This window comes from Micromesistius poutassou, assembly GCF_964030765.1.
Source record: "Micromesistius poutassou genome assembly, chromosome: 16".
Classification (NCBI taxonomy): Eukaryota; Metazoa; Chordata; class Actinopteri; order Gadiformes; family Gadidae; genus Micromesistius; species Micromesistius poutassou.
The window spans coordinates 3,185,864-3,209,607 of NC_140286.1; the positions used below are offsets into that span (position 1 = coordinate 3,185,864).

General features: G+C 39.7%; 2 protein-coding genes and 1 long non-coding RNA gene across 3 annotated transcripts; all 3 read right to left on the reverse strand.

Moving 5' to 3' along the window:
* Positions 1–215: 215 nt before the first annotated feature.
* LOC311360369 lies at positions 216–2,793 on the reverse strand. The gene is made up of 3 exons (XR_014638414.1): positions 2,400–2,793; positions 1,241–2,308; positions 216–348 (listed from the first exon to the last, which is right to left on the reverse strand). It is a non-coding gene; the product is annotated as an uncharacterized lncRNA (long non-coding RNA).
* Positions 2,794–11,436: 8,643 nt separating this feature from the next.
* Positions 11,437–17,073, reverse strand: LOC311361243 (immunoglobulin kappa light chain-like). Its single transcript, XM_084481429.1, has 4 exons — positions 16,989–17,073; positions 16,582–16,897; positions 12,954–13,285; positions 11,437–12,233 (listed from the first exon to the last, which is right to left on the reverse strand). Exons 1-4 carry the CDS (start codon positions 17,029–17,031, stop codon positions 12,016–12,018), a joined length of 909 nt encoding a protein of 302 aa, XP_084337555.1. The 5' UTR covers positions 17,032–17,073; the 3' UTR covers positions 11,437–12,015.
* A 1,668-nt stretch (positions 17,074–18,741) lies between these two features.
* LOC311360941 (uncharacterized protein) lies at positions 18,742–20,835 on the reverse strand. The gene is made up of 3 exons (XM_084481059.1): positions 20,615–20,835; positions 19,457–19,738; positions 18,742–19,012 (listed from the first exon to the last, which is right to left on the reverse strand). The coding sequence occupies exons 2-3, from the start codon at positions 19,644–19,646 to the stop codon at positions 18,795–18,797; spliced, it is 408 nt and encodes a 135-aa protein (XP_084337185.1). The 5' UTR covers positions 19,647–19,738; positions 20,615–20,835; the 3' UTR covers positions 18,742–18,794.
* Positions 20,836–23,744: the final 2,909 nt, after the last annotated feature.

Here is a 23,744-nt window from a genome sequence, read left to right on the forward strand (position 1 = left end):
GATAGACAACCAGCTGAATGTGAAGGGATTGTAGTTCTTCTTTACCTGCTGGGATCTCCACCGCCTGCAGAAGGCTCTCATGCTCAACTCTACAGATGTATTGATCTGTGAGGGTTTCCTTCTGATCAATAACCAGGATGCTGGCAGCGTACGTCGATTCTCTGAGCTCCAGCTGCTCCCTGTCCTTCTCCCCCCCTCCTCCCCCCCCTCTTCTCCTCCAGGAGACCCGGACCACCTCAGGGACCATGTCTTTGGCTACACACAGCAGGGAGCGCCGGCCCTTTAAATCAGCTCCCGTCGCTGGGTAGACGCTCACTTTGGGCTGCTCCACTGAGTCTGAGTCTGAGTCTGAGTTTAACAGAAGATCCAATCGAGAGACAGAACACAAGTCACATGGTGTCAAAACCATGGAAATAGCAGAATTATTATATTACATATTATAAAATATGTTAAGTAATAAATAATTATGAAAACAATATGAAGTGAGGCAACCACTTCATCATTTTTTGTACAATTATTATTATAAACATTATAATTATTATAATGATTTTAAACTTGATAATTAAAATATTTTTATTTGTCAAAAAAAACCTACATTAGATCGAACAATACTCAGAAAATATTATAATAAATATTAACATATATAACTACGTTATACATACAATATATATGATTAACATATCTAGCCTAATATACATGCCATGTGCATTTTCCATTAAAAATATGAAAATACAGGCTTTAAAATACTACATAAATCATTATTATTATTATTACATTGTTATTTTCTCTACTTTGTGGAATAATAATTGTATTGAAGCTGGAAGATGAGATGTCTACAATATAAACAGATTATACTTTAACTTTATTATGGGCTTCATTTGATTTTGGCCAGCTGCTGAATTCGTGTTATTATTTTATTAGCATGATATATTATTTGATTATTCGTGGTTTGAAAGATTTTCATGATTTTTAACCCAATTATGATAATTCCCAATATGTTTATTAACCTTCATAATTTATTACATATTACACTGACAAATTATACTGAGGCATAGTTGATTAATAGCATTAGTGATATTTTAAGCTGTACAAACAGAACATGAATCTTCAGACAACACTGAATTCTTTAGCACAACTCAAACAGGTCAAACACAATCTACTGGAAATATTATTACACTCATATTCTCCCCAACGTGACATGAAACACAAAGTCAGAGAAACCATGAAGAAGGTATCTTACCTGTAACAACCAGGGTGGTGCCGCGACCAAAGATCTTGATGTCCACAGTGAAATATCCTGCATCATAAACCTCTGCTCACCGCCTGTGATGCCGTCAGCGCTGATCAATAACTTGCTGATCACATCGATCCCCTATAGATGATGAGTCTCCACCACCAGGGAGGCGTGGGGATGAATGTTCCTGTCCTGAGAGGAGGGCTTTTTAAGAGGCTGCAGAGTAAATCAGGAGAGTGGATAACACTACTTGTGTTCAGTAGAAATGGCTCCAAGGTCTTCTTCCCTCTTCATCGTAGGCTTTAATAACAACTGAAGACTCGTTCCTTCCCATGGAAGACAACAATGTAAGATCTTCCAGAGAGTGCTTCATTACCACAGAGCTCAGTATTTCACTAGATTCTAGTTTCTAGAGGTGTGAGCATGAAGTCGTCCACTTCCATTAGAGCCTCCAGATTTCTGTCTGTTACTCTTTAGTTTGATCCGGCTCACCAAAACCAACAACCAGTTCAGTGATGATATTAACTCTGCACAGTAGCAAGGAGAGATCAAGGCTTGGATTGAACCCAGAACTACAGACAGTAAGGTCCAGGCTGTGATCTAACAGGGAACAGTGATTGATCCACATCTTCCGGCTCATGTCTGTTAGCATGGACGCCTAAATGTAGATTGAACAGCCAATGAGACATGACCTGCTAAGTCATGTGATCACCAGAGTTTTTGTACGGGCAAGAAGGAGAACGTCTCACTGTGTGACACCACTAATCCAACATGAACAGTAGTAGGTGGCAGAATGGGACGCTTTCACCTTCTGAAGTGACAACTCCCAGCTGTTCTCTTTTAGGACTGATGAGAAATCATCCTTCTGAGGATGGTTGAATTCATTGTAAATGTTACCATTACTCTTTTCAATTCGAAGAATCACAGTGAATGTTCCCGCCTCTTTCTTCTGGTACCAGTAGATATAATAACTACACTGGTCAGTGTTTGTACATCTGAAGGAGACAGCTTCCCCTTCTCTCTTGGTCCACGACACCTGGTCCTGAGTCAGCTCTGCTGCCATGGCAACCACCACTGTAGGGACAAGAGCACATGGATGAGCATCCGTGTTCTGGGTGGACGAAACTTGTTGTGTGGTGAGTTGTAATTGGTGGGAAACTGTCACCTAAACACAGTGAGCTCCAGGCAGCCTTAGAGAGTAGAAGCATCTGGTCTGTAGGAGAAGCTGAGCAGAGGGGCTGCCACTGAGATCAGGGTGAACCAGGGTGGCCTCAAATAGGTCCTCAACGCCAGCCCACCGTCCCCTGGGGTGGACTGGGAGGGCTGCTTTTGAGTGACAGCTCAGTGGAACCTATGGCGTGATGCCTGTGTGTCACATGATTCTGAGCCAGTGGACCAATGGCAGCACAGAGTTAGGATTGACATGTGAGTAAATGTAGAAGAGGCATATTTCAGATGAATGTGTTTGAACTTGTAGCTGAAGTTAAATATAACCACATATCTGCCGTTGATTCATTCCTCCAGCAGCAGTAAAGTTGGTGTGTGCTTGCGTGTGTGTGTGTGTGTGTGATTGTGTCTTTGTTGGGGATCAGATGGGCTCAGGTTCTTTGTATTAGCGGAGACCTGAATCTGTTTCCTCCATCAGCTCCTCCTCCACCGGCTACAGACCACAAGCATCTCAGAGCACCACATCCTGTTCCCCAGCACCGATGTCAATCAAAACAGCAGCATGGTCGTCTCCTTGACGACCGAAGTATCGGTGGTAATGGAAAGACTCTGATCTGTGGTGAAAGAAGATTGCGTACTGCAAATTAAAACCACGCAGATTATTATAGAGTTTAAATAAAGTTATTTAATAATCTACTTAAAAGTATCCTAACCACATATATATATTAGCAACAAGAAAAGGGCTATTAATTCCAAAAATGCCAGAATACATGTTAATTGTGCCCAGAATATTTACAATATTTAGAGAAATAAAAGGATAGAAATCATTAAATATGTATCCTACACATAAATCAACTAAATGTTGGCTTTTATTCAAATTCAACCAAATAAATAGAATATACATACGTATATGAATAACAATTTTTATTGGAAATGTTTTAATTATTGACTAAATCTAGAGAAATAGAAAGACAGATTTATACATAACAATTAGATACACACTATGAAATGTATTCTGAATTGGAAACTGTATTCCACTAACACTTTGAAATATTAAATAAGTCTTTATTCAATTACATTATATTCCAAATTAAACCAACATAATAGACAAATAACAGTCTAAATCAACAACAACAACAACAAAGCTAAGCTTACAATTTCCATCCACTAATATACCAAGATAATAAATTTACATTTACAGCGCATTTATTTTATTTTTTATGCTTTATGATAGAGTGATTTAGACAGGGATGTATGGGAGAGAGAGCGGGGTACATGAAGCAAAGGGCCACCAGCAGGAATCGAACCCGGGTGGCTGCGCTAAGGGCTGAGTGATAAATGTTAGGCGTTCTACCCAGTGAGCCACCGGGACTCCCTACTGCATGGTTTTACACATATTGTTGTCTTTTCTCTAATATTCATATTTTACATTTTCATTTACTGGAACATTGGGAGAATTGAACACGTTTCTGCCACTTTTCTTGCAATATTTAGTAGCCTGCATAAATAAACATGGTATGTGATATTTGTTGGCTGTGTAACTTAAAGATCATGTTTAAACTCAAAAAGAGACTCAAACTCAGGTTGAGAAGTTTAAACCAAAACTATCATAATCTCTGCAGAAACTGCAGATTTATCAGATATAATGATTGGAATCAAACAAAAGTACCATAATTCACTAGGCCACTTAGGCTACTAGACATGTTTAGCTTCAGGTCAGGACCTTCAGACAAATGGATAAAACTGAGGGCTTAAATACACAACATGAGGACACAATTAACAAATCAAAGGTGGAAGAAAATCAACAACAACCAGGGGAAGGAAAAGAATACCTGAGGACATCTGGAGGAAGAAACGAAAACTACACAAAGACGAACAACCGTTGAAACTGTGACAGGTTGGTTGTATAATTATCATGGGCAGCCATTTCCTGCATCACCCTGGTGTTAATAATAAAGAAACACTTACTTGATCATGTTTTGATACTCTTTTAATTACCTTAAATTACCTAAATATAGAATAAACTACACAGAGCGACAAAGAATTCCTTCACAATCAAAATAAAGTCAATAAGGTGCTCCTTCAGAACTACAATAAAATATTTCAGAATTACAATAAACTACTTCTGATTCACAATAAACTCATTCAGTATCACAACATGGTGCTCCTTCAGAACTATAATAAAAATATTTAGAACTACAGTCAACCTACCTAACTCTTTCAGAACTAATAAGGCAAGCAATCAGTTGACATGGCTTGAAAAGCTTGAATCTGAAGACAAACATAATGAAAAAGCTTCCCAAGCTTTTTCATTATGTTTGTCTTCAGATTCAAGCTTTTCAAGCATTGAGGGGGTTAATTGGGAAAGGAAACGTGTTTTGCTCACCTATGAAGATGCCAATTTTGGGAGAAATCCAATTTTATCGCACCTTGAACTTTAACAGCCTGAGCATACACTAGACTTATAAACGTCTAGAAAATAGCAGGTTACATTCTAGTTCAAACTTAACACTAGAGCAAAGTTCAAATCGATTTTCATTGTTGCTTGAAGCATACTTAGTGGAGTTGATGTTCATCGAAAGGTTTGGTTCAGAATCGTTGTTACACTAAACCAAATGAATGGAGCTGACCGTACATGTTGAATTTATTCTTATAGTTCAACAATCCTATAGTCCTATAACGTTCCTTCATTACCTGTTCAACCACACATCGCAGACATCGAGCCATCGCAGACTGACTCAAAGATTAAGAAAATACGCTCCTATAAAATAACATAATTCATCTTATGAATACAACAACTCCATTAATGGACAACCAGCTAATGTTACATTTGACATTTTTATTAATTTAAATGCATGTTCTTACATAATAATAATAATAACAATAATACATTCAGCTTATATAGAGCTTTTCTAAATACTCAAAGTCGCTTAACAGAGTGAACACAGAATAAAAACATTTAATAATAACGTATATAACTAAAAAGATAAAATAGGATAAAAATAGGTAGCTAAAAAACGGAAATAGGTATAAAAGACTAGTAATAGTTAAAAGGAGGGAGGGTAGAGAAGGTTATGTGTTGAAAGGGATCTTAAAAAAGGTGGGTTTTGAAGGCATGTTTAAATGAAGGGAGTGTGTTAGATGTTGCATGGTCGACAGTACACACTAACAAACAAGCAGCAGAAAACCGTGAAACACTCCTGCAATTTTCTGGTCTGAACAGTGGAGGGAAAAGAGCAGAAGAACGTAGAGAGTAGAAATGAATAACATGATGACATGATGACATGAAGACATGAAGACATGATGACCTCTTATGGTTCTACAAGGTGGGTCTGCTGGTTCTGGGGGACAGGAGCGTCAGTCCAGGGCTGTGGTGTTGCTGGTTCTGGGGGACAGGAGCGTCAGTCCAGGGCTGTGGTGGTGCTGGTTCTGGGGGACAGGAGTGTCAGTCCAGGGCTGTGGTGGTGCTGGTTCTGTGTGGGCCGGCTGGGCGTCCTGCTGGTCTTGTTGGTGTGGAGGAGCAGGAGAGCCAGGCCACAGCAGCAGAGCACACTCTTCACCACCATCACTGTGTAGAGCACAGACGCCAGCCTGGCTCTGGACAGCACCTGGAAGGACTCTGGGACCCCCACCATCACACAGCCCATACTGGTTTAAACTGGTCCATATGCACCATAGTGGCCTATGCTGGTTTATATGCATCATAGTGGCCTATACTGGTGACCCTATAGTCTATACTGGTTAATATGCACTGTAATGTTCTATACTGGTCTACACTGGTTTATACAGGTTCATACGCACTATAGTGGTTTATACTGGTCCATATGCACCATAGTGGCCTATGCTGGTTCATATGCATCATGGTGGTCTATACTGGTTAATATGCACTATAATTTTCTATACTGGTCCATACTGGTTTATACACACTATAGTGGTTTATACTGGCCTATAGTTCTACATACACACCATAGTGGTCTATACTGTTGGGGATCAAAGTAGCTCTTACTGGTTTATACGCACCATAGAGGTCTACACTGGTTCATACATGCCATACTGGTTTATAATGGCTTGTACACTCCAAACTGTTTTACACTGGTTGTAATGGTTTATAATAGTTTATATTGGTTTACACACCATGGTTTATACGTGCATATATTAATGTAGTCTTGATGAAAGACCACACTGCTAATCCAGAGGCCACTTGAGATTCCTACAACAGTTCAGAGAGAGAGCAGGTGATCTTACGGTGCGCTGCATCTGGAAGACCTTCTCTGGGTCTCCCTGGAAGCCGGGGGTCCATAGTAACTGCCGTCGCTAAAGTAACCTCTGTCATTCTGGGGCCTTCTGACGTCAAGGTCATTTCTGTCATTCCGGGGCCTTCTGACATCAAGGTAATTTCTGTTGGAGGTGAGTCAGCGTTTGTGGGTTAGTGATAGACACCATGTTCCAGGTGATAGCCAGTGGGGTTAGTGATAGACATGTCCCAGGTAATAGCCAGTGGGGTTAGTATAAGATTCATAACTTTTGCAAAATTATTATTATAAATACTATAATTATTATTATTTAGATTTTAAACTTGATAATTAAATTATTTTAATTAGTCAAAAAAACAACATTAAATAGAACAATACTCACTCATACTGACATTATGATAAACATATATAACTATGTTATACATACAATACACATGATTAACATATCTAGCCTAATATACATTACATGCCATGTGCATTTTCCATAAAAAACATATATACATAAAAATATATATATACTTGCACCACAATAACATATGTGAACATTTATAATAATTATATAAACATGAATTGATTGCAATCACTTCATGTATCCTATAGTTCCTATCATTATTATAACAATACAAAATATTTTAATTATTTAAAACATGCAATTCTACAAAAATTCTGGCTTTAAAATCAAAAAATCGATCACTATTATTATCATTACATTATTATTATTTCTACTTTGTGGAATAATAATTGTATTGAAGCAGGAAGATGAGATGCCTACAACTGATTCTACTTTAACTTTATTAGGAGGCTTCATTTGATTTTGGCCAGCTGCTGAATTAATGTTATTATTTTATTATCATGATATATTATGTGATCATTGGTGGTTTGAAAATGTTCTTGATTTTTAACCCCATTATGATATTTCCCAATATGTTTATTAACCTTCATAATTTATTACATATTACACTGACAAATTATCCTGAGGCATAGTTTATTAATAGCATTAGTGATATTTTAAGCTGTACAAACAGAATATGAATCTTCAGACTGACTTCTCTAGCACAACTCAATGGTCAAATACAATCTACTGGAAATATTATTACACTCATATTCTCCCCAACGTGACATGAAACACAAAGTCAGAGAAACCATGGAGAAGGTATCTTACCTGTAACAACCAGGGTGGTGCCGCCACTGAAGATGATGCCCACAGTGAAATATCCTGCATTATAAACCTCTGCTCACCACCTCTGATCACATCAATCCCCTATAGATGATGAGTCTCCACCACCAGGGAGGCGTGGGGATGAATGTTCTTGTCCTGAGAGGAGGGCTTTGTTCAGAGTAAATCAGGAGAGTGGATAACACTACTTGTGTTCAGTAGAAATGGCTCCAAGGTCTTCTTCACTCTTCATCGTAGGCTTTAATAACAACTGAAGACTCATTCCTTCCCATGGAAGACGACAATGTAAGATCTTCCAGAGAGTGCTTCATTACCACAGAGATCAGTATTTCACTAGATTGTTGAGATTGTTTTGAGCAAGGAGAGATCAATGCTTGGATTGAAACCTAAACTACAAACAGTAAGGTCCAGGCTCTGATCCAACTGAGAGAACAGTGATTGATCCAGACCTCCCTGCTCATGTCTGTTAGCATCAACATCTGGCTGTAGATTGAACAGCCAATGAGACATGACCTGCGAGGTCATGTGATCACCAGAGTTTTTGTACGGGCAGGAAGGAGAACGTCTCACTGTGTGTTAACACTTAGCACCGTCAAACAGGAACAGTAGTAGGTGGCAGAATGGGAAGCTTTCACCTTCTGAAGCGACAACTCACAGCTGTCCTCTTTTAAGACTGATGAGAAATCATCCTTCTGAGGATGGTTGTATCCTTTGTAAACGTTACCATTACTCTTTTCAAATCGAAGAATCACGGTGAATGTTCCCGCCTCTTTTTTCTGGTACCAGAAGATATAAGTATAACACTGGTCAGTGTTTGTACAGCTGAAGGAGACGGCTTCTCCTTCTCTCCTGGTCCACGACACCTGGTCCTGAGTCAGCTCTGCTGCCATGGCAACCACCACTGTAGGGACAAGAGCACATGGATGAGCATCCGTGTTCTGGGGTGGACGAAACTTGTTGTGTGGTGAGTAGTGATTGGTGGGAAACTGTCACCTAAACACAGTGAGCTCCAGGCAGCCCTAGAGAGTAGAAGCATCTGGTCTGTAGGAGAAGCTGAGCAGAGGGGCTGCCACTGAGATCAGGGTGAACCAGGGTGGCCTCAAATAGGTCCTCAACGCCAGCCCACCGTCCCCTGGGGTGGACTGGGAGGGCTGCTTTTGAGTGACAGCTCAGAGCAACCTATGGCGTGATGCCTGTGTGTCACATGATTCTGAGCCAGTGGACCAATGGCAGCACAGAGTTAGGATTGACATGTGAGTAAATGTAGAAGAGGCATATTTCAGATGAATGTGTTTGAACCTGTAACTGAAGTTAAATATAACCACATATCTGTCGTTGATTCATTCCTCCAGCAGCAGTGAAGTTGGTGTGTGCTTGCGTGTGTGTGTGTGTGTGATTGTGTCTTTGTTGGGGATCAGATGAGCTCAGGTTCTCTGTATTAGCGGAGACCTGAATCTGTTTCCTCCATCAGCTCCTCCTCCACCGGCTACAGACCACAAGCATCTCAGAGCACCACATCCTGTTCCCCAGCACTGATGAGGAGCTGTCAATCAAAACAGCAGCATGGTCGTCTCCTTGACGACCAAGGTAGGTGGTAATGGAAAGACTCTGATCTGTGGTGAAAGAAGATTGCGTACTGCAAATTAAAACCACACCGATTATTATAGAGTTTAAATAAAGTTATTTAATAATCTACTTAGAAGTATCCTAAACACATATATATTAGCTACAAGAAAGGGGCTATTAATTCCAAAAAAGTCAGAATACATGTTGATTATGCCCAAAATATTTACAATATTTAGAGAAATAAAAGGATAGAAATAATTTAATATGTATCCTACATAGAAATCAGCTAAATGTTGGCTTTTATTAAAATTCAACCAAATAAATAGAATATACATACGTATATAAATAACAATTTTTATTGGAAATGTTTTAATTATTGACTAAATCTAGAGAAATAGAAAGACAGATTTATACATAACAATTAGATACACACTATGAAATGTATTCTGAATTGGAAACTGTATTCCACTAACACTTTGAAATATGAAATAAGTCTTTATTCAATTACATCATATTCCAAATTAAACCAACATAATAGACAAATAACAGTCTAAATCAACAACAACAACAACAACAAAGCTAAGCTTACGATTTCCATCCATCTACTAATGTACCAAGATAATAAAATGACTTTTACTACACATTTATTTAATTTTTTATGCTTTATGATAGTGATTTAGACAGGGAGGTATGGGAGAGAGAGTGGGGGACATGAAGCAAAGGGCCATGGGTAGGAATCGAACCCGGGTGGCTGCGCTAAGGGCTGAGTCTTAAATGTTAGGCGTTCTACCCAGTGAGTCACCGGGACTCCCTACTGCACGGTTTTACACATATTTTTGTCTTTTCTCTAATATTCATCTTTTACATATTCATTTACTGGAACATTGGGAGAATTGAACACGTTTCTGACACTTTTCTTGCAATATTTAGTAGCCTGCATAAATAAACATGGTATGTGATATTTGTTGGCTGTGTAACTTAAAGATCATGTTCAAACTCAAAAGGAGACTTAAACTCAGGTTGAGAAGGTTAAACCAAAAAACAGTTCCTGCATCACCCTGATGTTAATAATAAAGAAACACTTACTTGATTGTGTTTTGATACTCTTTTAATTACCTTAAATTACCTAAATATAGAATAAACTACACCCGAGCGACAAAGAATTCCTTCACAATCAAAATTAAGTCAATAAGATTCTCCTTCAGAACTACAATAAAATATTTCAGAATTACAATAAACTACTTCTGATTCATAATAAACTCATTCAGTATCACAACATGGTGCTCCTTCAGAACTATAATAAAAATATTTAGAACTACAGTCAACCTACCTAACTCTTTCAGAACTAATAAGGAAATCAATCAGTTGACATGGCTTGAAAAGCTTGAATCTGAAGACAAACATAATGAAAAAGCTTCCCAAGCTTTTTCATCATGTTTATCTTCATTATTTGTCATGTTTGTCTTCATCATTGTTTGTCTGAAGACAAACATAATGAAAAAGCTTCCCAAGCTTTTTCATTATGTTTGTCTTCAGATTCAAGCTTTTCAAGCATTGAGGGGGTTAATTAGGAAAGGAAACGTGTTTGGTTACCTATGAAGATGCCAATTTTGAGGGAAATCCTATTTTATCGCACCTTGAACTTTAACACCCTGAGCGTAAACTAGACTTATAAATGTCTAGAAAGTAGCAGGTTACATTCTAGTTCAAACTTAACACTAGAGCAAAGTTCAAATCGATTTCCATTGTTGCTTGAAGCATACTTAGTGGAGTTGATGTTCATCGAAAGGTTTGGTTCAGAATCGTTGTTACGCTAAACCAAATGAATGGAGCAGACCATACATGTTCAATGTATTCTTATAGTTCAACTATCCTACAGTCCTATAACGTTCCTTCAATACCTCAATACCACATATGTTCCAACCGAGGACCATGAGCCATCGCAGACTGACTAAAAGATTAAGAAAATACGCTCCTATAAAATAACATAATTCACCTTATGAATACAACAACTCCATTAATAGACAACCAGCTAATGTTACATTTGAGATTTTTATTAATTAAAATGCATGTTGTTACGTAATAATAATAATAATGATACATTCAGCTTATATAGCGCTTTTCTAAATACTCAAAGTCGCTTAACAGAGTGAACACAGAATAAAAACATTTAATAATAACGTGTATAACTAAAAAGATAAAATAGGATAAAAATAGGTAGCTAAAAAACTGAAAAAGGTATAAAAGACTAGGAATAGTTAAAAGGAGGGAGGGTAGAGAAGGTTATGTGTTGTAAGCGATCTTTAAAAAGGTGGGTTTTGAAGGCCTGTTTAAATGAAGGGAGTGTGTTAGATGTTGCATGGTCGACAGTACACACTAACAAACAAGCAACAGAAAACCGTGAAACACTCATGCAGTTTTCTGGTCTGAACAGTGGAGGAGAAAGAGCAGAAGAACATAGAGAGAGTAGAAATGAATAACATGATGACATGATGACATGAAGACATGATGACATGAAGACATGAAGACATGATGACATGATGACATGATGACATGAAGGCATGATGACCTCTTATGGTTCTACAAGGTGGGTCTGCTGGTTCTGGGGGACAGGAGCGTCAGTCCAGGGCTGTGGTGGTGCTGGTTCTGGGGGACAGGAGCGTCAGTCCAGGGCTGTGGTGGTGCTGGTTCTGTGTGGGCCGGCTGGGCGTCCTGCTGGTCTTGTTGGTGTGGAGGAGCAGGAGAGCCAGGCCACAGCAGCAGAGCACACTCTTCACCACCATCACTGTGTAGAGCACAGACGCCAGCCTGGCTCTGGACAGCACCTGGAAGGACTCTGGGACCCCCAACAAACACACAGCCCATACTGGTTTATACTGGTCCATATGCACCATAGTGGCCCATGCTGGTTTTTAGTTATACGTATGTACACACCATGGCGATCTATACTAGTTTTTGCAGTTTAGAACAGTTTGAGAACTTTCTATACCGGTTTACACGCACCATAGAGGTCTACACTGGTTCATACATGCCATACTGGTTTATACTGGTTTATAATGGCTTGTACACTCCATACTGTTTTACACTGGTTGTAATGGTTTAGAATAGTTTATTCTGGTTTAAACATCATGCTGGTATAGACATTCATATATTAATGTATTCTTGATGAAAGACCACACTGCTAATCCAGAGGCCACTTGAGATTCCTACAACAGTTCAGAGAGAGAGCAGGTGATCTTATGGTGCGTTGCATCTGAAGGACCTTCTCTGGGTCTCCCTGGAAGCCGGGGGTCCATAGTAACTGCCGTCGCTAAAGTAACCTCTGTCATTCCGGGGCCTTCTGACGTCAAGGTCATTTCTGTTGGAGGTGAGTCAGCGTTTGTGGGTTAGTGATAGACACCATGTTCCAGGTGATAGCCAGTGGGGTTAGTATCAGACTACATGTCCCAGGTGATAGACAGTGGGGTTAGTATAAGATTACATGTTTCAGGTGATAGCAAGTGGGATTAGTGATAGACAACCAGCTGAATGTGAAGGGATTATAGTTCTTCATTACCTGCTGGGATCTCCACCGCCTGCAGAAGGCTCTCATGCTCAACTCTACAGATGTATTGATCTGTGAGGGTTTCCTTCTGATCAATAACCAGGATGCTGGCAGCGTACGTCGATTCTCTGAGCTGCAGCTGCTCCGTGTCCTTCCCTGTCCCTCCGTCCCCGCCGCTTCTCCTCCAGGAGACCCGGACCACCTCAGGGACCATGTCTCTGGCTACACACAGCAGGGAGCGCCGGCCCTTTAAATCAGCTCCCGTCGCTGGGTAGACGCTCACTTTGGGCTGCTCCACTGAGTCTGAGTCTGAGTCTGAGTCTGAGTTTAACAGAAGATCCAATCGAGAGACAGAACACAAGTCACATGGTGTCAAAACCATGGAAATAGCAGAATTATTATATTACATATTATAAAATATGTTAAGTAATAAATAATTATGAAAACAATATGAAGTGAGGCAATCACTTCATAATCTTTGTACAATTATTATTATAAACACTATAATTATTATTATAATGATTTTAAACTTGATAATTAAAATATTTTTATTTGTCAAAAAAACCTACATTAGATCGAACAATACTCAGAAAATATATATAATATATATATATATATAATACATATTAACATAGATAACTACGTTATACATAAAATATATATGATTAACATATCTAGCCTAATATACATGCCATGTGCATTTTCCATTAAAAATGTGAAAATACAGGCTTTAAAATACTACATAAATTATCATTATTATTATTACATTGTTATTATTTCTACTTTGTGGAATAATAATTGTATTGAAGCTGGAAGATGAGATGTCTACAATATAAACAGATTATACTTTAACTTTATTATGGTCTTCATTTGATTTTGGTCAGCTGCTGAATTCATGTTATTATTTTATTAGCATGATATGTTATTTGATTATTGGTGGTTTGAAAGATTTTCAGGATTTTTAACCCCATTATGATAATTCCCAATATGTTTATTAACCTTCATAATTTATTACATATTACACTGACAAATTATACTGAGGCATAGTTGATTAATAGCATTAGTGATATTTTAAGCTGTACAAACAGAACATGAATCTTCAGACAACACTGAATTCTTTAGCACAACTCAAACAGGTCAAACACAATCTACTGGAAATATTATTACACTCATATTCTCCCCAACGTGACGTGAAACACAAAGTCAGAGAAACCATGAAGAAGGTATCTTACCTCTAACAACCAGGGTGGTGCCGCGACCAAAGGTTTCCACAGTGAAATATCCTGTATCATAAACCTCTGCTCACCGCCTGTGATGCCGTCAGCGCTGATCAATAACTTGCTGATCACATCGATCCCCTATAGATGATGAGTCTCCACCACTAGGGAGGCGTGGGGATGAATGTTCTTGTCCTGAGAGGAGGGCTTTTTAAGAGGCTGCAGAGTAAATCAGGAGAGTGGATAACACTACTTGTGTTCAGTAGAAATGTCTTCTTCACTCTTCATCGTAGGCTTTAATAACAACTGAAGACTCGTTCCTTCCCATGGAAGACAACAATATAAGATCTTCCAGAGAGTGCTTCATTACCACAGAGCTCAGTATTTCACTAGATTCTGGTTTCTAGAGGTGTGAGCATGAAGTCGTCCACTTCCATTAGAGCCTCCAGATGTCTGTCTGTTACTCTTTAGTTTTATCCAGCTCACCAAAACAACCAACAACCGTGATGATATTAACTCTGCACAGTAGCAAGGAGAGATCAAGGCTTGGATTGAACCCAGAACTACAGACAGTAAGGTCCAGCCTGTGATCTAACAGGGAACAGTGATTGATCCACATCTTCCAGCTCATGTCTGTTAGCATGGACGCCTAAATGTAGATTGAACAGCCAATGAGACATGACCTGCTAGGTCATGTGATCACCAGAGTTTTTGTACGGGCAAGAAGGAGAACGTCTCACTGTGTGACACCACTAATCCAACATGAACAGTAGTAGGTGGCAGAATGGGACGCTTTCACCTTCTGAAGTGACAACTCCCAGCTGTTCTCTTTTAGGACTGATGAGAAATCATCCTTCTGAGGATGGTTGTATCCGTTGTAAACGTTACCATTACTCTTTTCAATTACAAGAATCACAGTGAATGTTCCCGCATCTTTCTTCTGGTACCAGTAGATATAACTACACTGGTCAGTGTTTGTACATCTGAAGGAGACGGCTTCCCCTTCTCTCCTGGTCCACGACACCTGGTCCTGAGTCAGCTCTGCTGCCATGGCAACCACCACTGTAGGGACAAGAGCACATGGATGAGCATTTTTGTTCTTGGGTGGACGAAACCCGATGTGTGGTGAGTTGTGATTGGTGGGAAACTGTCACCTAAACACAGTGAGCTCCAGGCAGCCCTAGAGAGTAGAAGCATCTGGTCTGTAGGAGAAGCTGAGGAGAGGGGCTGCCACTGAGACCAGGGTGAACCAGGGTGGCCTCAAATAGGTCCTCAACGCCAGCCCACAGTCCCCTGGGGTGGACTGGGAGGGCTGCTTTTGAGTGACAGCTCAGTGGAACCTATGGCGTGGTGCCTGTGTGTCACATGATTCTGAGCCAGAGGACCAATGGCAGCACAGAGTTAGGATTGACATGTGAGTAAATGTAGAAGAGGCATATTTCAGATGAATGTGTTTGAACCTGTAACTGAAGTTAAATATAACCACATATCTGCCGTTGATTCATTCCTCCAGCAGCAGTGAAGTTGGTGTGTGCTTGCGTGCGTGCGTGTGTCTTTCTCTGTATTAGTGGAGACCTGAATCAGTTTCCTCCATCAGCTCCTCCTCCACCGGCTACAGACCACAAGCATCTCAGAGCACCACATCCTGTTCCCCAGCACTGATGAGGAGCTGTCACTCAAAACAGCAGCATGGTCGTCTCCTTGAAGACCGATGTATCCCTGGTAATGGAAAGACTCTGATCTGTGGTGAAAGAAGATCGCGTACTGCAAATTAAAACCACGCCGATTATTATAGAGTTTAAATAAAGTTATTTAATAATCTAAAAGCCAGAATACATGTTAATTATGCCCAAAATATTTACAATATTTAGAGAAATAAAAGGATAGAAATCCTTAAATATGTATCCTACATAGAAATCAGCTAAATGTTGGCTTTTATTCAAATTCAACCAAATAAATAGAATATACATACGTATATGAATAACAATTTTTATTGGAAATGTTTTAATTATTGACTAAATCTAGAGAAATAGAATGACAGATTTATACATAACAATTAGATACACACTATGAAATGTATTCTGAATTGGAAACTGTATTCCACTAACACTTTGAAATATTAAATAAGTCTTTATTCAATTACATTATATTCCAAATTAAACCAACATAATAGACAAATAACAGTCTAAATCAACAACAACAACAACAAAACTAAGCTTACGATTTCCATCCATCTGCTAATGTACCAAGATAATAAAATTACTTTTACTGCAAATTTATTTAATTTTTTATGATAGAGTGATTTAGACAGGGATGTATGGGAGAGAGAGCAGGGACCATGAAGCAAAGGGCCAATGAGACATGACCTGCTGGGTCATGTGATCAACAGAGTTTTTGTACGGGCAGGAAGGAGAACGTCTCACTGTGTGACACCACAGGAACAGTAGTAGGTGGCAGAATGGGACGCTTTCACCTTCTGAATCGACAACTCCCAGCTGTTCTCTTTTAGGACTGATGAGAAATCATCCTTCTGAGGATGGTTGTATCTTTTATCAAGCTCACCATTACTCTTGGTAATGTCAAGAATAAGAGTAAATGTTTCGTCCTTTTTCTTCTGGTACCAGAAGATATAAGTATTACACTGGTCAGTGTTTGTACATCTGAAGGAGACGGCTTCCCCTTCTCTCCTGGTCCACGACACCTGGTCCTGAGTCAGCTCTGCTGCCATGGCAACCACCACTGTAGGGACAAGAGCACATGGATGAGCATCCGTGTTCTGGGTGGACGAAACCTGTTGTGTGGTGAGTAGTGATTGGTGGGAAACTGTCACCTAAACACAGTGAGCTCCAGGCAGCCCTAGAGAGTAGAAGCATCTGGTCTGTAGGAGAATCTGAGCAGAGGGGCTGCCACTGAGATCAGGGTGAACCAGGGTGGCCTCAAATAGGTCCTCAACGCCAGCCCACAGTCCCCTGGGGTGGACTGGGAGGGCTGCTTTTGAGTGACAGCTCAGTGGAACCTATGGCGTGGTGCCTGTGTGTCACATGATTCTGAGCCAGTGGACCAATGGCAGCACAGAGTTCGGATTGACATGTGAGTAAATGTAGAAGAGGCATATTTCAGATGAATGTGTTTGAACCTGTAGCTGAAGTTAAATATAACCACATATTTGCCCACATATTCATTCCTCCAGCAGCAGTGAAGTTGGTGTGTGCTTGCGTGCGTGTGTGTGTGATTGTGTCTTTGCTGGGAGATCAGATGAGCTCAGGTTCTCTGTATTAGCAGAGACCTGAATCTGTTCCCTCCATCAGCTCCTCCTCCACTGGCTACAAACCACAAACATCTCAGAGCACCACATCCTGTACCCCAGCTCTGATGAGGAGCTGTCAATCAAAACAGCAGCATGGTCGTCTCCTTGACGACCAATGTATCGGTGGAAATGGAAAGACTCTAATCTGTGGTGAGAGAAGAGCATGCTTGATCGCGTACTGCAAATTAAAACCACACCGATTATTGTAGAGTTTACATAGTTATTAAATTATCTACTTAGAAGTATCCTAAACACATATCAATTAACAACAAGAAAAGGGCTATTAATCCAAAAATTTAATTTCATAAAAAACAGAACACATGTTATTATTCCCAAAATATTTGCAATATTTAGAGAAATAAAAGGATAGAAATCATTAAATATGTATCCTACATAGAAAACAGCTAAACATTGTCTTTTATTCAAATTCCCCCAAATAGTTAAAATATACCTGAATACATTTTTTTATTGGAAATGTTTTAATTATTCACAAAATCTAGAGAAATAGAAAGACAGATTTATACATTATCAATTAGATACACCGTAAAATGTATTTTGAATTGGAAACTGTATTCTACTAACACTTTGAAATATTAAATAAGTCTTTATTAAATTACATTAAATTCCAAATTAAACCAAAATAATAGACTAACAGTCTTGATCAACAACAAGAAAGCAAAGCTTAAGATTTCCATCCATGAACGTCTAGAAAGTAGCAGGTTACATTCTAGTTCAAAGTTACCTTTACACTAGAGCAAAGTTCAAAACGATTTCCATTGTGGCTTGAAGCATACTTAGTGGAGTTGATGTTCATCTAAAGGTTTGGTTATGAATCGTTGTCGTTACGCTAAACCAAATGGATTTAGACGAATTGTACATGTTCAATTTATTCTTATAATTCAACTATCCTATAGTCCTATAACGTTCCTTCAATACCTGTTCAACCACACATGTTCCAACAGAGGACCATGAGCCATCGCAGACTGACTCAAAGATTAAGAAAATACGCTTCTATAAAATAACATAATTCACCTTATGAATACAACTCCATTCATAGACAACCAGCTAATGTTACATTTGAGATTTTTATTATTTTAAATGCATGTTCTAACATGGTCGACAGTACACACTAACAAACAAGCAACAGAAAAATGTGAAACACTCATGCAGTTTTCTGGTCTGAACAGTGGAGGAGAAAGAGCAGAAGAACGTAGAGAGTAGAAATGAATAACATGAAGACATGATGACATGAAGACATGATGACATGAAGGCATGATGACCTCTGATGGTTCTACAAGGTGGGTCTGCTGGTTCTGGGGGACAGGAGCGTCAGTCCAGGGCTGTGGTGGTGCTGGTTCTGGGGGACAGGACCGTCAGTCCAGGGCTGTGGTGGTGCTGGTTCTGTGTGGGCCGGCTGGGCGTCCTGCTGGTCTTGTTGGTGTGCAGGATCAGGAGAGCCAGGCCACAGCAGCAGAGCACACTCTTCACCACCATCACTGTGTAGAGCACAGACGCCAGCCTGGCTCTGGACAGCACCTGGAAGGACTCTGGGACCCCCAACAAACACACAGCCCATACTGGTTTATACTGGTCCATATGCACCATAGTGGTCTATACTGGTGACCCTATAGACTGTACTGGTTAATATGCACTGTAATGTTCTATACTGGTCTATACAGGTTTAAACTGGTTTATACATACTATAGTGGTTTATACTGGTCTATAGTTATATGCATGGCGGTCTATACTAGTTATTGCAGTTTAAAAAAGTATTTTGTTCATGGTTTAAACACACCACAGTGGTCTATATTTTCTATACCAGTTTACACACACCATAGATGTCTAGTTGATAGCAAGTGGGTTAGTATAAGACTACATGTCCCAGGTGATAGCCAGTGGGGTTAGTGATAGACTAAATGTCCCAGGTGATAGCCAGTGGGGTAAATGATAGACAACAAGCTGAATGTGAAGGAGTTGTAGTTCTTCATTACCTGCTGGGATCTCCACCTCCTGCAGACTGCTCTCATGCTCAACTCTACAGATGTATTGATCTGTGAGGGTTTCCTTCTGATCAATAACCAGGATGCTGGCAGCGTACATCGGCCCTCTGAGCTCCAGCTGCTCCGTGTCCTTCTCCACCCCTCTCCTCCTCCAGGAGACCCGGACCACCTCAGGGACCATGTCTCTGGCTACACACAGCAGGGAGCGCCGGCCCTTTAAATCAGTACGCGTCGCTGGGTAGACGCTCACTTTGGGCTGTTCCACTGGCCTGTCTGAGTTTAACAGAAGAACCAATCGAGAGACAGATGACATGGTCACATGGTGTCAAATCCGTGGAAATATAGGCAGAATTATTATATTACATATTATAAAATATGTTAAGTAATAAATAATTATGAAAACAATATGAAGTGAGGCAATCACTTCATAATTTTTGTACAATTATTATTATAAATACTATAATTATTATTTTTAAACTTGATAATTAAAATATTTTTATTTGTCAAAAAAATCGACATTAGATCGAACAGTACTCGGACAATATTATAATAAATATTAACATATATAATTATGTTATACATACAATATATATGATTAACATATCTAGCCTAATATACATGCCATGTGCATTTTCCATAAAAAAACATGAAAATACAGGCTTTAAAATACTATTTTAAAGCCTTATTATTTATATTTCTACTATGTGGAATAATAATTGTATTGAAAGAGGAAGATGAAATGTCTACAATATAAACAGATTCAACTTTAACTTTATTAGGAGGCTTCATTTGATTTTGGCCAGCTGCTGAATTAATGTTATTAACATGATCAACATGATATATTATTTGATTATTGGTGGTTTGAAAATGTTCATGATTTTTAACCCCATTATGATAATTCCCAATATGTTTATTAACCTTCATACATTATTACATAATACATTGACAAATTATACTGCGGCAGTTTATTAATAGCATTAGTAATATTTTAAGCTGTACAAAGGGAATATGAATCTTCAGACAACACTGACTTCTCTAGCACAACTCAAACAGGTCAAACACAATCTAATGGAAATATTATTACACTCATATTCCCCCCAACGTGACATGAAACACAAGACAGAGAAACCATGAAAGAAGTGATCTTACCGGTAACAACCAGGGTAGTGCCACGACCAAAGGTGTACACAGTGAAATATCCTGCATCATAAACCTCTGCTCACCACCTGTGATGCCGTCAGCGCTGATGAATAAATTGCTGATCACATCGATCCCCTATAGATGATGAGTCTCCACCACCAGGGAGGCGTGGGGATGAATGTTCTTGTCCTGAGAGGAGGGCTTTTTAAGAGGCTGCAGAGTAAATCAGGAGAGTGGATAACACTACTTGTGTTCAGTAGAAATGGCTCCAAGGTCTTCTTCCCTCACCCTTCAGGCTTTAATAACAACTGAAGACTCATTCCTTCCCATGGAAGACAACAATATAAGATCTTCCAGAGAGTGCTTCATTACCACAGAGCTCAGTATTTCACTAGATTCTGGTTTCTAGAGGTGTGAGCATGAAGTCGTCCACTTCCATTAGAGCCTCCAGATGTCTGTCTGTTACTCTTTAGTTTGATCCAGCTCACCAAAATCAACGACCATTTCAGTGATGATATTAACTTTGCACAGTAGCAAGGAGAGATCAAGGCTTGGATTGAACCCAGAACTACAGACAGTAAGGTCCAGGCTGTGATCTAACAGGGAACAGTGATTGATCCACATCTTCCGGCTCATGTCCGTTAGCATGGACGCCTAAATGTAGATTGAACAGCCAATGAGACATGACCTGTTGGGTCATGTGATCACCAGAGTTTTTGTACGGGCAAGAAGGAGAACGTCTCACTGTGTGACACCACTAATCCAACATGAACAGTAGTAGGTGGCAGAATGGGACGCTTTCACCTTCTGAAGTGACAACTCCCAGCTGTTCTCTTTTAGGACTGATGAGAAATCATCCTTCTGAGGATGGTTGTATCCTTTATCAAGCTCACCATTACTCTTGTTAATGTCAAGAATAAGAGTAAATGTTTCGTCCTTTTTCTTCTGGTACCAGTAGATATAATTACTACCACACTGGTCAGTGTTTGTACATCTGAAGGAGACGGCTTCCCCTTCTCTCCTGGTCCACGACACCTGGTCCTGAGTCAGCTCTGCTGCCATGGCAACCACCACTGTAGGGACAAGAGCACATGGATGAGCATCCGTGTTCTGGGTGGACGAAACTTGTTGTGTGGTGAGTAGTGATTGGTGGGAAACTGTCACCTAAACACAGTGAGCTCCAGGCAGCCCTAGAGAGTAGAAGCATCTGGTCTGTAGGAGAAGCTGAGCAGAGGGGCTGCCACTGAGATCAGGGTGAACCAGGGTGGCCTCAAATAGGTCCTCACGCCAGCCAACCGCCCCCAGGGGCAGACTTGGAGGGATTCTTTTGAGTGATATGTCAGTTGTTGAACCAATGGCGTGGCGCCTGTGTGTCTGGTGGTTTCCCTCCCCAGCAGCAGTGGAGATGGTGTGTGTGTGTGTGTGTGTATGTGTGTGTGTGTGTGTGTGTGTGTGTGTGTGTGTGTGTGTGTGTGTGTGCGTGTGAGTGTGTGTGTGTGTGTGTGTGTGTGTGTGTGTGTGTGTGTGTGCGTGTGTCTTTGCTAGGAGATCAGATAAGCTCAGGTTATCTGTATTAGTGCAGATCTGTTTCCTCCATCAGCTCCTCCTCCATCAGCTACAGACCACAAACATCTCAGAGCACCACATCCTGTTCACCAGCACTGATGAGGAGCTGTCAATCAAAACAGCAGCATAGCTGTCTCCTTGACGACCAAGGTGTCGTCTGAAATGGAGAGCCTGATCGCGTATATAAAATAAAACACTGATTATTGTAGAGTTCACATTAATTAATAAAAAATCGACTTCAGTGATAGAAACCATTATGAACAATATGTCAGGACAACTTAACATTGAAATGTTTGTTGTGAGACACAGGTATTCTAGAGCATAATTTAAACCGTCCACGAAATTAGGAATATAGAGATTAAATAAAAAATACAATATATGAAAGTAAATAAAAAATTTCAAAAATCCCATCCGACACCTACTACCACAACAGCAAGGGTAATAGCCCAAACCAAGTGAGGCTTTAGTAGTACTGAGATGAAGTGGTCTTTGGACTTTTTGACATTTAACAGACGGCCCCAGATTATACTGAATCCTGATGCAGATATGTTGATTACATTACATGATCCACATATTTTTATTTACAAATATTGGATTCATGATAATTATTGACGGAAGCTTTATATATGAATTTAAGATGCACCACAAAATGTATTATTAATTTGAAACTGCATTCTACATTTAATAGAAAAAAAAAAAAAAAATGTTGAATATGTGATACAAATTAGGCCTACTTTCACTGGTCTTTTCATTTTTGCATATCAGAATTAGGCCTACTGAGCAACCGACATAGACCAAATCCCTGAGCGCCTCTACATCTCTTTCCTCGCGAACCAACTCGCGATCCTCCATCAGATACCACCTTTTCATAACAGGCTGCTAATCGGGTTATATGATCCAAATTTAGATATTTTTTTTCTGGCGATCCGTCATCCATATTAGGCTTAGTGCATTCCGTCGCACGCTCTTGAATAGAATGTGCTGCGGTACGGACTTTGCGCAATGTACAAACCCCTTTTTTATTTTGATGATAAAAGCAGTGTCTTCATTGAAACTTAAATGGGTCGTGTTTCCAAACAGAGCACCGGTCTGAATCAGTGAGCAGTTTCGGAATCCGAGGGAACGGTTTATAAAACCGTGCGCACGGATTTAAACATATTTAAACAAGGATTTAACGGATTTAAACAAGGTATTGCCCATGTCATGTGAGCCCAGAGGCGCTTCGTATATTTCTGTTAATTGTAAACCCAATATTGTTATTTTTTAACATTGTTTTGAATATATTGTTGAGTTCTTTGAATGATGATATTGGAATGTTTGTAAAAAATAAACTTATCACTTGAAACACCATGTTTGGCTCATCTTAAATATGTCTTATACTCATGCATGAGGCCTGTATAGGGCCAGACCGAACCACATCCTTGTGCACGGTTTCGGAATCCGAGGGAAGGTTACATTCCAGCCATTTATAAACATTATTAATCTGCATCTTTGCATCTGCATGCAAATAGGTCTCTGGCAGGGTATTATTGATGGTTGACATAGGCCTACACAAGTCGACTTCAACTAGTCA